Raw genomic sequence first — 14,935 nt, 5'->3', positions numbered from 1 at the left:
CAGGAGCCTCTGACTGGGCTGCCTGCACCTCTGCCTCCAATTCAGGAAAAAGAGCAGAGACCACCACACCTTCAGCCAAAATGGTACCCGGGTCTTCAAAATTCCCGCCTCCCGGAAAACAACGTGACAGGGCATCTGCCTTCACATTCTTAACTCCAGGGCGGAACGTGACAACAAAATTAAACCTAGAAAAGAACAACGACCATCTGGCCTGTCTCGGGTTCAGACGCTTGGCTGACTCCAAGTAGGCCAGATTTTTATGGTCAGTAAATACGGTAATAGGGTGTCTGGCTCCCTCTAGCCAATGGCGCCATTCCTCAAAAGCCAACTTGATGGCCAACAATTCCCTATCTCCAACATCGTAATTTCTCTCTGCGGAGGAGAGTTTTCTTGAGAAAAAGGCACACGGTCGCCATTTGGCAGGAGAGGAACCCTGAGACAAGACCGCCCCCACACCCACCTCAGAAGCATCAACCTCAACTATGAAGGGTAAAGAAACATCAGGTTGCACCAAGATGGGAGCGGAAGCAAAACTCTCCTTGATATCAGAAAAAGCCTTATGCGCCTCTACTGAACAAGAAGAAAAATCTACCCCCTTTCTGGTCATATCAGTGAGTGGTTTAACAATAGAAGAATAATTCAAAATGAACTTCCTGTAATAATTGGCAAAGCCCAAAAAACGCATCAGTGCCTTTTGATTCTCAGGAAGCTCCCACTCAAGCACAGCGCGGACCTTCTCGGGGTCCATGCGAAAACCAGAAGCGGAGAGAAGAAACCCCAGAAATTGAATTTCTGGAACCGCAAACACACATTTTTCCAGTTTCGCATATAATTTATTCTCCCGCAGGATGAGCAAGACCTGACGTAAATGTTCCTTATGAGTTTTGAAATCGGGAGAAAAAATCAAAATGTCATCCAAATACACCAATACAAATTTTCCCATCAAATGATAAAAAATGCTGTTCACGAAATGCTGAAAAACGGCTGGGGCATTCATCAAACCAAAAGGCATAACCAAATTCTCAAAATGGCCCTCAGGGGTATTGAAGGCCGTCTTCCATTCGTCTCCTTCTCTGACCCTGACCAGGTTGTATGCCCCTCTTAAATCTAATTTGGAAAAGACTTTAGCCCCAACAACTTGGTTAAATAGGTCCGGGATCAGAGGAAGCGGATAAGGGTCACGAATTGTGATATTGTTCAGCTCCCTGAAATCCAGACAAGGTCTTAAAGAACCATCTTTTTTCTTAACAAAGAAAAAACCAGCGGCAACAGGTGACTTCGAGGGTCGTATGTGTCCTTTTCTCAGACTCTCAGAGATATAAGCACGCATAGCGATCCTCTCAGGTTGGGAAAGATTGTATAAACGAGATCTAGGCAGCTTGGAGTCTGGGATGAGATTAATAGGGCAATCGTACTCCCTGTGCGGGGGCAAATCCTGAACTCCACTCTCAGAGAAGACATCCGAAAACAAGAAGACGGTACAGTCTTAGTAGCGAAAAGATGGTACAGTCTTAGTAGCAACCTCAGAAACAGATGTCATGAGGCAATTCTCTCTGCAAAAGTCACTCCAACCATTTATTTGCCTCGCTTGCCAATCAATGGTGGGGTTATGCTTAGTGAGCCAGGGCAGCCCCAACACCAGAGGGGTGGGTAAACCGCTAAGGACGAAACATGACACATCCTCAACATGAGCATCACTCACAATTAAACGGATATTGTGAACTATGCCCTTTAATGATTTTTGAGAAAGTGGAGCGGAATCAATAGCAAAAACAGGAATATCCTTTCCCAAAGTGCGCACCTGGAAACCATGAGTTATCGCAAATTGATTATCAATGAGATTGACCGCTGCTCCACTATCCACAACAATCTCACAAAAAATGTTCTTGCTCTCTAGCGCCACCCTAGCCGGCAGGACAAAACGCGAACTACAAGCAAATGGAAAACCTTCAATTTCCGCCTCAACCCTGCCAATAGTAACAGACGGAACATTTTTTAAAGATTTTTTCCTGTTTGTTTCTTTATTACTCCCAGAAAACTGCCTGAATCTCCTAGAGGGACAAATATTTGCCAAATGATTTATACCTCCACAACAAAAACAAACCCTCCCATGCGAGCTGAATCTTCTATTGTCAGAAGCAATCAACCCCAGCTGCATGGGCTCCTGCTCAGAAGGGGCTGACGGCGACTGAGACCCCTGCGCACAGAGCGGGACCGCTGCACTGTCCTGGGACTGCTTATGACAGGAAGGAGACATATCTCCTCTCTCTCTAAGACGCCTGTCAATACAAACGGCCTGAGACATAGCAGAGTCCAAAGAAATAGGCCTCTCATGAAAGGCAAATGCATCTTTCAATCCCTCTGAAAGACCATGGCAAAATTGACTTCGGAGCGCAGCATCATTCCAACCAGTATCAACTGCCCATCTCCGAAATTCTGAGCAGTATATTTCTGCGGATTGTTTACCCTGGCATAATAGACATAGTTTAGACTCAGCCAGAGCAATACGATCCGGATCATCATATATCTGACCCAGGGCTAAAAAGAATTCATCCACTGAACGGAGAGGCCGTGCCCCCTCCGGCAGCGAAAAAGCCCAGGACTGAGTGTTACCTCTGAGCAGCGATATAATGATCCCCACCCTCCGTTCCTCATCACCAGAGGAGTGGGGAAGAAGGCGAAAATGGAGTTTGCAAGCCTCTCTAAAACGCACAAAATTCTCACTACCCCCGGAGAACGTATCCAGGAGCGAGATCTTAGGCTCAGAACAAACTCCATGAACGCAAGCTGAACCGGTCACTTGAAGCTGAGAAAAAGTCTAACGGAGATCAGCTACCTCCAATGAAAGACCCTGGAAGCGTTCAGCCAAAAGTGAAACCGGATCCATGCTTGAGACGGTTATGGCGGCTTATAATGTCACGGACGGTGTACAGGAAACAAGGCAAAGCAACATGTATAAACGACTCGCTGGATCCAAAAACTAAGGATCCAAGGGAGACCCCTGCAGAAGACCTGGCACTTTCCCTGGCTGCTCAGCCTATGCAAAGATCCGAATGGTGGAGGTTTGCATATCCACGAACCTTGACTATAAAGCCCTGAGCACCCTACAATAGTGAGGGGACACGACCACCGGCTCCCTACACAAGACACGGAGGGAGTCAGGGTCACCTGGGATCCAGCAAACAGATAATAACAGATAAAGGTACAACACTTAGCTTTGAAGCAAAACAGGAGGACAGAGTCAGCGTGCACACACACTCCAGGAAGTAGTATAAGCCGCCCAGAAAAAGCCTTCTGAGGAAGAATTTAAAGGGAAGCAATTAGTCCAACACATGACAGCTGAGAGAGGCTGACGAGAGGAGGAGCTGAATACCACAACACAGAAACTCAAGGAGGAGGTTCTGAAAGGCCTCTGTCAGAGCTTCTCAGCTGTCTGGTTGTGACAGGTACATGGGGCAACATATGTATTGTTGGATGCTCTCTAGGCAGATAAAAAATAATTGTGAAACCTGAGAATCCCTCTAAGGATAATATAGTGTACTCTAAAGTTTCTATCATGGAGATATGAAAAGTGGCAAAATAAACATTTTTACCATTCACTCAGATTTTGAAATCCACATAAATCTTGCCTAGACTTTCCAGTCACTACAGGCTGGGTAGTGGATGATTCTGACATGTGTGATAATTAGGGATTAGCAATTTGACTTTGGATGCTTCATGCTTCATCCAAAATCGATTCACATTAAACTTAGTTGTATGGAGCAGGAGCTCCATACAGTATAAGAATGTATTGGCTCCGATGAGCCGAAGTTATTACTTCGTGAAGTCTCGTGAGACTTCGTGTAATAACTTTGTGAATTAAATATTACTGTAAAAAAAAACTTGATACCGAACTCTGATCTGGTTCCAAGTGGTATCCAAGTTAGGCATCAAGGATTTTTTACAGTAATAATTCATCAAGTTAGTACACAAAGTCTTGCTAGACTTTACGAATTAATAACTTCGGCTCATTGTACCAATACCCGCTCCGTACAGTATTACAGCAAAGTTTTATGGAAATCAACTTCAGATGAAGCATCTGAAGTCGATTCTTTTATTCCAAGTGATAATCACTACATTTCTGGTGGGCTAAAGGTTGGATATTTCATCCAAGTTGCCCAAAAAAATCTGGACATCCTGTGATTGGTCTCAACAACTGAATCCATGTATGTAAGTAAGTGTGAGATGATACTTATAGGATAGCAAAGCACTCTTTCCAAACGTCTCTGTAAACATGGGCAGACATAGACGGTAGAGTGTGGGTCTTATCATAGTACTCCTTACTATGGCATATCACTACAGCAAACAACCTGTCCAAGTAATACAAAGGTGGCTTAAGCCCACCAGAATGGGAGCAGCTCATACAGAATGGCTCTCTGTTCAGACTTACAGAGGGGATCCCCAATTGGGCACCCCCATCTATTATATTCATATGCCCTAATGCAGGGATGCTCAACCTGCGGCCCTCCAGCTGTTGTAAAACTACAACTCCCACCATGCCCTACTGTAGGCTGATAGCTGTAAACTGTTCGGGCATGCTGGGAGTTGTAGTTTTGCAACAGCTGGAGGGCCGCAGGTTGAGCATGCCTGCCCTAATGGAACATTTGAACTGGACTTTCCTCCTTGAGAGAACCTCTGTTTCACAGAATTCCAAAATTGTAAACCAGAAAGGTAGTGGTTGGGGAGTATAAGGGCTTTATCATGTAGATTAAGTTAATACAAGGCACTTGCTAATGTATTGTGATTGTCCATATTGCTTTCTTTGCTGTCTGGATTCATTTTTCCAGCACATTATACAGTGCTTGTTTGCATGGTTACGACCACCCTGCAATCCAGCAGCGGTGGTCATGCTTGCACACTAGAGAGAGCGTTTATAGATGATATACTGATATTATGGGAAGGCAATAGAACACTTTTTGATGATTTTGTCACCGTATTGAACACTAACAAGATTGGTATGAAGTTCACTTCAGAAATACATGAGAACACTATTACATTTCTTGATCCTGGTGGCTGTTTTGCAAGCGAGTGTGGACCCACTGCCCCACTGGCTGCACTCTGGGAGGGCGTAACTAAGCCACTGCCTGGTCTTCACTAGAGCCTCTGATGGTGAGGATAGGCTGGAGCCGTTAGGGTAGTTGCCAGGTGCCACTCCAGAGCAGTCCCTGAGTCAGTGGCAGCTGAACAGGAGGTCAGAGTACCCGGTGCAAGCACAGAGGGGATGTGCATGGCCAGGAGCGATCAAGCAAGATCAGTAAGCGAAGTCCAAGGTCAGAGGCAGACAGCAAACAGGCAATGATGAAAGAATTTGTCAATCCAGTGGATAGCATAAAATAACACCATCAGACAATTTATACATTGTCAAAGTACAGGCATTGGGGGTCATTTATCAAACTGGTGTAAAGTAGAACTGGCTTAGTTGCCCATAGCAACCAATGAGATTCCACCTTTCATTTTGGACAGCTCCCTTGGAAATCTGATTGGTTGCTATCGGCAACTAAGCCAGTTTTACTTTACACCAGTTTCATAAATGACCCCCATAGTCTATATAGCAAAATGTGCTTGGCCAAAGATCTATGTCGGCAAGACAATATAAGAATTGAGACGGCGATTTTCTAAGCATATTAGCAATATAAAAGCTGATGCACCTCTATCACAAAATGTATCCATGGTTGTGACCCTAAATTCCTAAAGGGGTTGGCTACTTTCTGGCTACTGTTAATCAATATGTTTGATAATGATAAATGTACTTACTAATATAGAAGTGAATGGGGCTGCATGAAAATCGCAAGCATCCGCAAGCAAGTGCGGAAGCGGTGCGATTTTCACGCACGGTTGCTAGGAGACGATCGGGATGGAGACCCGATCATTATTATTTTCCCTTATAACATGGTTATAAGGGAAAATAATAGCATTCTGAATACAGAATGCATAGTAAAATAGCGCTGGAGGGGTTAAAAAAATATAAAAAATAATTTAACTCACCTTAATCCACTTGCTCGAGCAGCCGGCATCTCTTCTGTCTTCTTCTTTGAGGAAAAGGACTGTTGATGACGTCACTGCGCTCATCGCATGGTCCATCACATGATAATAGCATTCTGTATTAAGAATGCTATTATTTTCCCTTATAACCATGTTATAGGGGAAAATAATACAGTCTACACAACACCTAACCCAAACCCGAACTTCTGTGAAGAAGTTCGGGTTTGGCTATCAAACATGCCGATTTTTCTCATTACAATGTTTTGCACTCGCGCTGAAAAATCGTGCATGTTCCCGCAACGCACCCGCATTTTTTCCGCAACACCCGCGTGAAACCAGCCTAAGAGTCGAGTATTACAGAGCAGCTATGGCAACAGTAGGAGATACTCACCCTTGCATCCAGAATGACAGTGCGCCTCAAAACAAAAAGAGATAGCAATAAATCTGATGTGCTCCATATCACTCTGGAAGATTATGAAATAATGAGAAGGATAGGTGGTGTTTATAGGTTCTTATAATGACCTTTTTAAAATTGAAACCCAGTAAGTGGGTAATCTACAATAATACAGCATTAATCAGTGTAAATAATATGAAAATACCATTAGGGTGGCGGTATTATAACAACTGGGCTTACATTGTAAAGATCAGCTCAATAAGAAATGATAAAAAGAGCAGAGTTATAATTACCAAGCCAGCAAGATCTAAAAGATATTGCAGAAAAAGCATTGCACTAATCCCACTAGAAGAAGATTCTATTTAATATTAAAAAATATATATATATTTTTTGCACTTATCTAGCGCTACTATATTCCGCAGCGCTTTACAGACATTAGCATCACACTGTCCCCAATTGGGGTCACAATCTAAGTTCCCGATCAGTCTGTCTTTGGAGTGTGGGAGGAAACTGGAGAACCTGGAGGAAACCCACACAAACATGGGGAGAACATACAAACTCCGTGGAGATGTTGTCCTAGGTTGGATTAGAACCTAGGACTCCGGTGCGTTAAGGATTTATTACTAGGGATTTATAGATAAATAATACAATGTGGGCATTCAGTCTTCCTAAGATGTGTTTGTTGTAATTGGAAATCCTGTTCAGTAGCTTGTCATTTTCTCCTTACTACAGACTATAAAGTGTCATACATATACTGTACAATGACTGCTGCATATCGATAATGAGCACATTTTAAATGACCTTCAATAAAGCAGAGTGAGGCTGAAGCTTAGACTGAAGCTGGCCTACAGCTCTGACCGATCACTCGCTGTTGTGGAATTCTTTAGGCCTTGGCTCTATACTGTTATTATCAAAGCATTTGACATGGTTCCTGGTTTGGCTCCCCAGACATTTTTAGCTGATTAGAAGTCCTGCTGGTTTTCTTTCCAGGCTTCTCTCCCCTCTATTTCCTGAACTGGAATGGTACCAGATTCAGAGTTTCTGGCTTGTTCCACATTATTTAGAGGTTTCGAAAAAGCTGAATTTCAACATTTAGAATTCAGTTTTCTTATTTTTTGAAACAGTGGCAGATCCAGAGCCTGGTCTCGGGAGGGGCACAGTCTGTCAGACTGTCACTGGCACCGCCGCAGTTGTCCGCAACCCGCAAAGTGAGATCCCTTCCCTTTCCCGACTCCCGCACGGCACTCCTCTGTTCCGGACTTCCAGTTCCCGGCCCTGGAACTTGGTGGGCGGGCCTAATTAGAATGGCTTGTACTGGCTTAATTCTGGCTGGCTGGCAGTAAGATGCATGTGAGGGGTGGAAGGGACAGGGCGGGCCACCAATGTCGCCGGCGCTGCCACGCCATTGTATGGGAAGGAGCCCTGAAAAACTTATTAAAGAGGACCTTTCATGGGTCCAAACATTGTAAGATAACTATCTGTATATGTAGTGCGGCGCCCAGGGATCTCACTGCACTTACTATTATCCCTGGGCGCCGCTCCATTTGCCCGCTGTGGCCCTATTACCTTCTCCCGCGCTGTATGGTAATTGCTACTATCGGAACACCAGGGAGGAGTCTGCCCTGTTTCTCCCTGGGCATTCCTTCTCCCTGGCTGTAGCGCTGTCCAATTGCTACGCTACAGGTTTTTTTCTCCCTGGCTGGGAGCTCTGCGCTGCGATTGTACAGCGCTACAGCTAGGAAGAAGGAACGCCCAGGAAGAAACAGGGCAGACTCCTCCCTGGTGTTCTGATGGTAGCAATTACCATACAGCGCAGGAGAAGGTAACGGGGCCACAGCGGGCGAACGGACCTGAGCCCACTCTCTCACTATATTCTCGGGGGGACGGACGGACGGACGGACAATTGATACATAAAGCTGTCATTTCCAGATCCAAGAGCCATTGCAATCTTTCTAATTGCAAAAGCTTGACTTGGCTATATATAATCTGGATAGATATGTGTGTGTGCTTTATAAAATACATCTTATACTGTAGAGGTTAGCGGGAGAGATTTAGCAAAATTGGTGTAACGGAAAACTGGCTTAGTTTCCAATAGCAACCAATCAGATTCCACCTTTTATTTTTCATATTCCTTTGGAATATAAGAGATGGGATCTGATTGGCTGCTATGGGCAACTAAGCGAGTTTTCCTTTACATCAGTTTTGATAAATCTCTCCCAGTATGTTTGATAAGTTTCAGTGTGAAGTCACAGAATCTGATCTCACGTGAACATGGCAGGAGGTTCATACTAACATTGTGTCTTATCTGTATCTTCAGGTGGATCTCATAGTGTTTAAGGATCATGAAGAAGCTCTTCCTGGCTTTATTTACAGTGGTGTACCTGACCTCTGTACAATCTCAAATCAACCCATTATCTCTCGAAGAGCTTGGTTCAGATATTGGAATCCAGGTGTTTAACCAAGTGGTAAAGAACAAGCCTCATGATAACGTGGTCATTTCTCCTCATGGAGTCGCTACAGTGCTTGGCATGCTTCAGCTGGGTGCAGATGGCAAGACGAAAAAGCAGCTGATAACCGCCATGCGGTATAAAGTGAATGGTCTGTATTTATTTTGTCTGTTTATCCTAAGTTGTGTTTGTGGATGAGTTAGATTGGAAATACGGTAAGGCGTGTACATTATGAACTGAGAGTGAGGACCTGTGTTTATTGAGAAGATTTCATACATCTTTCGGTATCGGGCAGTTTTGGGAAAATGTGTTTATTGTGTGTTTACCAGGTAGGCGAGATATTCTTTGCATTAAATATCAGGAAAAGTATTCAATTTCCTAACAATTCTTTTTAAAGAGCACTATTTAAATGGTAACCTAAATAGAGACACAGGTTATTAATTCACTATACCTAAACCATTGCTGAAACCACGCTGGTGCAACAGCACCTCTCAGAGCACTCTGCTCCTTTGGCTTTTCTAGCATGTGGAATATGGATCCATGGAAAATAATCTGTACTTTGACTACTGGAAAAGCCAGGCAGAGCTGATCAAACCCAAAGTTGCAGAGCACTCTAAGGTTAGGTCCCCGTTAAAGTGTCCCTCCAATTCAGTTCTACCTCCTGATCAGGTTTCACAAGGTGCTAATTAATAGAACTTGCGGACAGCACTCTCAAGATATCTTGTTGGGCAACTGTACCACCCAGAACCCATCTTGTGCTCCTCTTTGCCATTTATCCATTTGCATGAGAGCACTGAAAGGATGTACCTTTCTGCCGAAGAAGCAACACAGGGGTCTTTGAGGTCTTTACAGTAAATGCTAAAACTACCTTTAGCAATATATTAGGGAAATCACTTTAAATAAGACATTGATTTAATTTCACTAGATTCTGCCATCAGTGTCCAACCATTGTGACACCATTTGCAAGGATGAAGCTGGCTTGGTTGTCCTGATATACTCAATGACCAACCATGAGGTTCTTGATTGTGCCTCCATTTATATAATAACACAGAGCAGGTCAGTCTTGGGGAATAGGAAACTCCCCACCAGTTCTGTATAGGCTATATTATGACCATCTGTAATGTGTCCCAATGTGGCCTTTCCTAAAAATCCTTGAGCCAAATTCATGTTGTGCTTACTTTTTAGATTTCCATGTAACTTTTTTATATTTTTTCTTTTTACATATACTGCTGGATATGTAATTTGATATAAAAATATATTTTTTTTAGTTGTTGGGAAAATACTAAAAAGGATCAACAAGGCAATAGTAGCAAAGAAGAATAAAGATATTGTGAGCACGGCCAATGCAGTGTTTGCCAACAGCGGATTCAAGATGGAGGAACCTTTTGTCTGTAAAAATAAAGAGGTCTTTCACAGTCAAGTGAGAAATGTTGACTTTCAGGACAGGAACACAGCTGCCTCTGTGATCAACCAGTGGGTAAAGAATGAGACAAAGGGTAAGTAGTGCACAGATGTGCTTCACTTACTAATGTGAGTCTTGTACACAGAATATAGAAGAAGCTCAAATAAAAAGCAGTCTATCAATGGATCACATCGATTTACTAAAAATATATATTTGGATAATATGTTAAACTCTTAAAGTGTATGAGATGTATTCAAATTTTTTTATATCTACATGTAGACACAGGATAAGAAATGTACAAATATGTATAAATATTTTTTTTATATTAAAATTTTTATTTAGCCCCATGAGACGGAGAGCTGGATTAGTTAAAAAGAATTCGAATTCTATCCTACATCAATAGGTCTATACATATGTTAACTATAACATTATGGATGTTTCACCTAGTGGCTTACATTTACACAAACTATACGTGTATGATGTTTGTGTGTGTTAGATACCTTATTTGGAATAAAGATTCTCTATATATACATTTTGTCTCATGCACATGATCAAATGTATTTTGTAGTCCGCATCTCCATTTTTTGCGAATGCATTGTCTTCAATGGGTCTGTGTTCTGCATTTTGTGGCCATGTATAGGACATGTTCTATCTTTTTACTGAATGGACATATGGGTGAGGAAGGCACGCATATCATTCGTGTTCTTTTCTGCATCGCTATGTCCATTCCACAAAAGGATAGCATTTATGTGCAAAATGCAGTCCACGGACCCACTGAATTCAATGGGTTCACAAAAAAAGGGGATGGCACATGGACTGCATCCATGTTTTGCAGATCTGCGATATGCAGACATGGTCGTGTGCATGGGGCCTTATTCTATGTCTGATAGAATATCAGTACAAGTTTGTATCCATTATCCGTTTTTAGAGATCTGGTCTATAGGTCAGTATAAAATCAGGAACATGTTACACGTAAACCATAATCAGGCAATTGACTCTGTGGAGAATATGAGGTGTACTGACCATTCAAGTTCTTCTCTTCCAATGTCTTACAGGTATGATCGACAACTTACTATCTCCGGAGTTGTTAGACAGTTCGATGACCAGATTAGTTATAATCAATGCCCTTTATTTTAAGGGTCTTTGGAAATCTCGTTTCCAACCAGAGAACACAAAAAAACGGACCTTCCATGGTCCTGATGGAAAAGCTTCTCAAGTACCAATGCTGGCCCAACTTTCTTTGTTCCGAAGTGGTAAGTAGTAATGTAATTACTTGTTTCGTTTCAATAACCTGTACTTTAAAAATGTTTCACTGTTGCCACAATGTTGGCAGATAACAGAGGTTAGTTTCCCGGTGAGATCTTCTACTCTTATCTGAGGAGTGGCTGATGTAGGGTGCTTAGAACTGGGGAATGGCTCCCCTGGCAGACAGAGCAGTGCAGGAGTTGGGTTGGCCATTACAGAGGTCTACGGAGCTGTGTGAGGACTCATTTCTGCAGGGTGATCTGTAGTTCTTATTAATACCATTGGGATATATATTTTTTAATCACTTTTTATTTAACTTATTTGGCAGGCAAAGTGACCCAAAAAAAGTTGATTTAGCCGTTCAGATTTTTTTTCCCCATGAAAGCATTCACCGTACAGGATAAACACTTTATATTTTAATAGTTTGGATTTTATTGGGGTTAGTTATCAAACTGGTGTAAAGTAGAACTAGCTTACTTGCCCATAGCAACCAATCAGATTCCACCTTCCATTTTCTCAAAGGAGCATTAAGTAATAAAAGGTGGAATCTGATTGGTTGCTATGGGCAACTAAACCAGTTCTACTTTACACCAGTTTGATAAATGACCCTATAGGTTATTTTTTTAAATAATTTTTACATGCAAAATGGGATTTCATTTTTTTCTTTTAATTCCCTTAGCTTTTTTAATACCCTAACATCTGAGTGGTTGTCATCTTTCAAGGGAAACGGATCACAGACATCATGTTATAAAGCAGGAGGGGCTGAGCAGATTGATATATAGTTTTGTGGGAAAAATTCAGTACAGTTTGTCTTTCTTTTGAATTACTGTTCATTCTGGGTTTTGAATTCTAAGGCCTAGTTCACACGAACGTTTTTTTTGCAAATGTATGGTCCGTTTTTTTTGTGTTCCGTATATGGTCCGTATACGGAACCATCCATTTCAATGGTTCCGCCAAAAAAACGGAATGCACTCCGTATGCATTCCGTTTCCGTATTTCCGTTTTTCCGTTCCGTTGAAAGATAGAACATGTCCTATTATTGCCTGCAAATCACGTTCCGTGGCTCCATTCAAGTCAATGGGTCCGCAAAAAAAACTGAACACATACGGAAATGCATCCGTATGTCTTCCGTTTCCATTCCGTTTTTTCTGAACCTTCTATTGAAAATGTTATGGCCAGCCCAATTTTTTTCTATGTAATTACTGTATACTGTACATGGCATACGGAAAAACGGAATGGAAAAATGGAAAGGAAACGGAAACACAACGGAACTCAAAAACGGAACAACGGATCCGTGAAAAACGGACTGCAAAAAACAATAAAAGCCATACATTCGTGTGAACTAGGCCTAAGGCCTCATGCACACGGACGGTTTTTTTGGGGGTCCGCAAAAACGGTTTCCGTCGTTCCTTGATCCGTGTCCGTTTTTTCTTCCATGGGTCTTCCTTGATTTTTGGAGGATCCACGGACATGAAAAATTAAAAAAAATCTAAGTCAAGTTTGCCTTTGAAATGATAGGAAAAAACAGACACGGATCACGGACGCGGATGACAATCTTGTGTGCATCCTGTATCTATCTCTGTATACACAGCATAGAGGGCAGGCTGTCAATCACTGATAGGACCGACCCCTTGATTTCAAAGCCCAGAATGAGCAGGAATCTAAATGAATGAAATATGAGTTATAACATCCAGCCCACACTTCAGAGACCATGTTCAACATGACAGGTTCCCGTTAAAGACCCCATTTCTGCCATGGTCGGAGAATGTTGGGAAGGGTTAAAGGCAGTCTGTCACCAGGAATTTCAATGTTAAAACAAGAAAAATGTCTTGTGAGGTTATCTCACCTGAATGTATTGATATCTTTCACTTCACGTTCACTCTGTGCACTCTTCCTCTTTCCTCTCCTTGGTTGATATGACCAGGTTCCTGCATAGTCATCTTGACTGGTCCTGTCAATCAGGTGTATGTGTGTGGGGGGGGAAGGGGGTCTGGAGAGAAAAGTAGTGAGTGGCTTGAACACACTCTCAGTACACTTAAAGGGGTTCTGCAGTTTTTTTAAACTGATGATCTATCTTCTGGATAGATCATCAGCATCTGATCGGCGGGGGTCCGACACCAGGATCCCTGCCGATCAGCTGTTTGAAAAGGCATCGGCCCTGGAAGTAGTGCCGCGGCCTTCTCGCTGTTTACCGCAGGCCCAGTGACGTCACGACTAGTATCAATGGCCTGGGCGGAGCTAAGCTCTGTTCACTTGAATGGAGCCTAGCCGCGCCCAGGCCATTGATACTAGTCGTGACATCACTGGGCCAGCGGTAAACAGCGAGAAGGCCGCGGCACTACTGCCAGCGCCGCTGCCTTTTCAAACAGCTGATCGGCAGGGATCCTGGTGTCGGACCCCCGCCGATCAGATGCTGATGATCTATCCAGAGGATAGATCATCATAAAAAAAAAACTGCAGAACCCCTTTAACTATACATGTGCATATGGATTAAATGGGTTGTCCCCTTTCAAGAAGACCATGGACAAGTCAGGGGATTGACCTGTAATCAAGAATAAATGATTACATACTTGATAGATCCCTTGCGGTGGCTCCGGTTCTTCTAGTAGGGATCTGTTTTCCCTGCTGCTGCGGTGGTATCACGATAACAACATGGGACCTCCTGCAGGCAACCCCTGATTCCTTCAGTACTCCATTGAGTCCACCAATCTCGTGAATAGTTCTCAGCACACAAAGGAAGTGTTATCAGTGACTGACAGCTTTCTCTATATAAACACTTAAGGGCTCATGCACACGAACGTATTTTCTTTCCGTATCTGTTTTTTTTTTTTTTTGCGTACCGTATGCAGAACCATTAATTTCAATGGGTCGGCAAAAAAAAACAAAACAGAAGTTACTCTGTGTGCATTCCGTTTCTGTATGTCCGTTCCGCAAATAAATAGAGCATGTCCTATTATTGTCCTCATTACAGACAAGGATAGGACTGTTCTGTTTGGGGCCAGCTGTTCCGTTCCACAAAGTACGGAATGCACATGGACGTATTTTTTTGTGGATCTGTATTTTTTGTGGATCCGTTTTTTGCGGACCGCAAAATACATACGGTCGTGTGCATGAGCCCTAAGTCTGTATTCTTCCCGGAAATCGCCAGCTGGTCAGTGGAGTAGACATCCACTATTACATGCAGTGATCTCCTCCACAGTAAAGGGGTTGTCCAGTTTTCTCATATTGGAGAAGACATCAATATCAGATTGGCAAGGTTCTGACTCCCGGCAGATCAGCTGTTAGAAGAGACTGCAGTGCGTTTTCTTCACTGTTTACCTCTTCGCTCCACCGCTGCAAACAGTGAAGAGAATGCGGTGCTCATTGAAGCGCTGGTCCCCTCTAATAGCTGATCTGCTGGAAATCAGAACCTCACCAATCTAATAT

General features: G+C 42.9%; 1 protein-coding gene across 2 annotated transcripts in view; it reads left to right on the top strand.

Moving 5' to 3' along the window:
• The window catches only part of SERPINE2 (serpin family E member 2), a 97,530-nt gene that overhangs the window by 67,779 nt on the left and 14,816 nt on the right, over window positions 1–14,935 (top strand). For both annotated transcript variants that reach the window (XM_044291878.1, XM_044291879.1), the window contains exons 2-4: window positions 8,733–9,013; window positions 10,131–10,358; window positions 11,320–11,517. In XM_044291878.1, the coding sequence (XP_044147813.1) occupies window positions 8,758–9,013; window positions 10,131–10,358; window positions 11,320–11,517 (682 nt within the window). In that variant the 5' untranslated portion in view covers window positions 8,733–8,757. The remainder of the gene's footprint in view (window positions 1–8,732; window positions 9,014–10,130; window positions 10,359–11,319; window positions 11,518–14,935) is intronic.

This window comes from Bufo gargarizans, chromosome 4 (genome assembly GCF_014858855.1).
Source record: "Bufo gargarizans isolate SCDJY-AF-19 chromosome 4, ASM1485885v1, whole genome shotgun sequence".
Lineage (NCBI taxonomy): Eukaryota > Metazoa > Chordata > Amphibia > Anura > Bufonidae > Bufo > Bufo gargarizans.
This window is presented reverse-complemented; position numbering and strand designations above follow the sequence as displayed.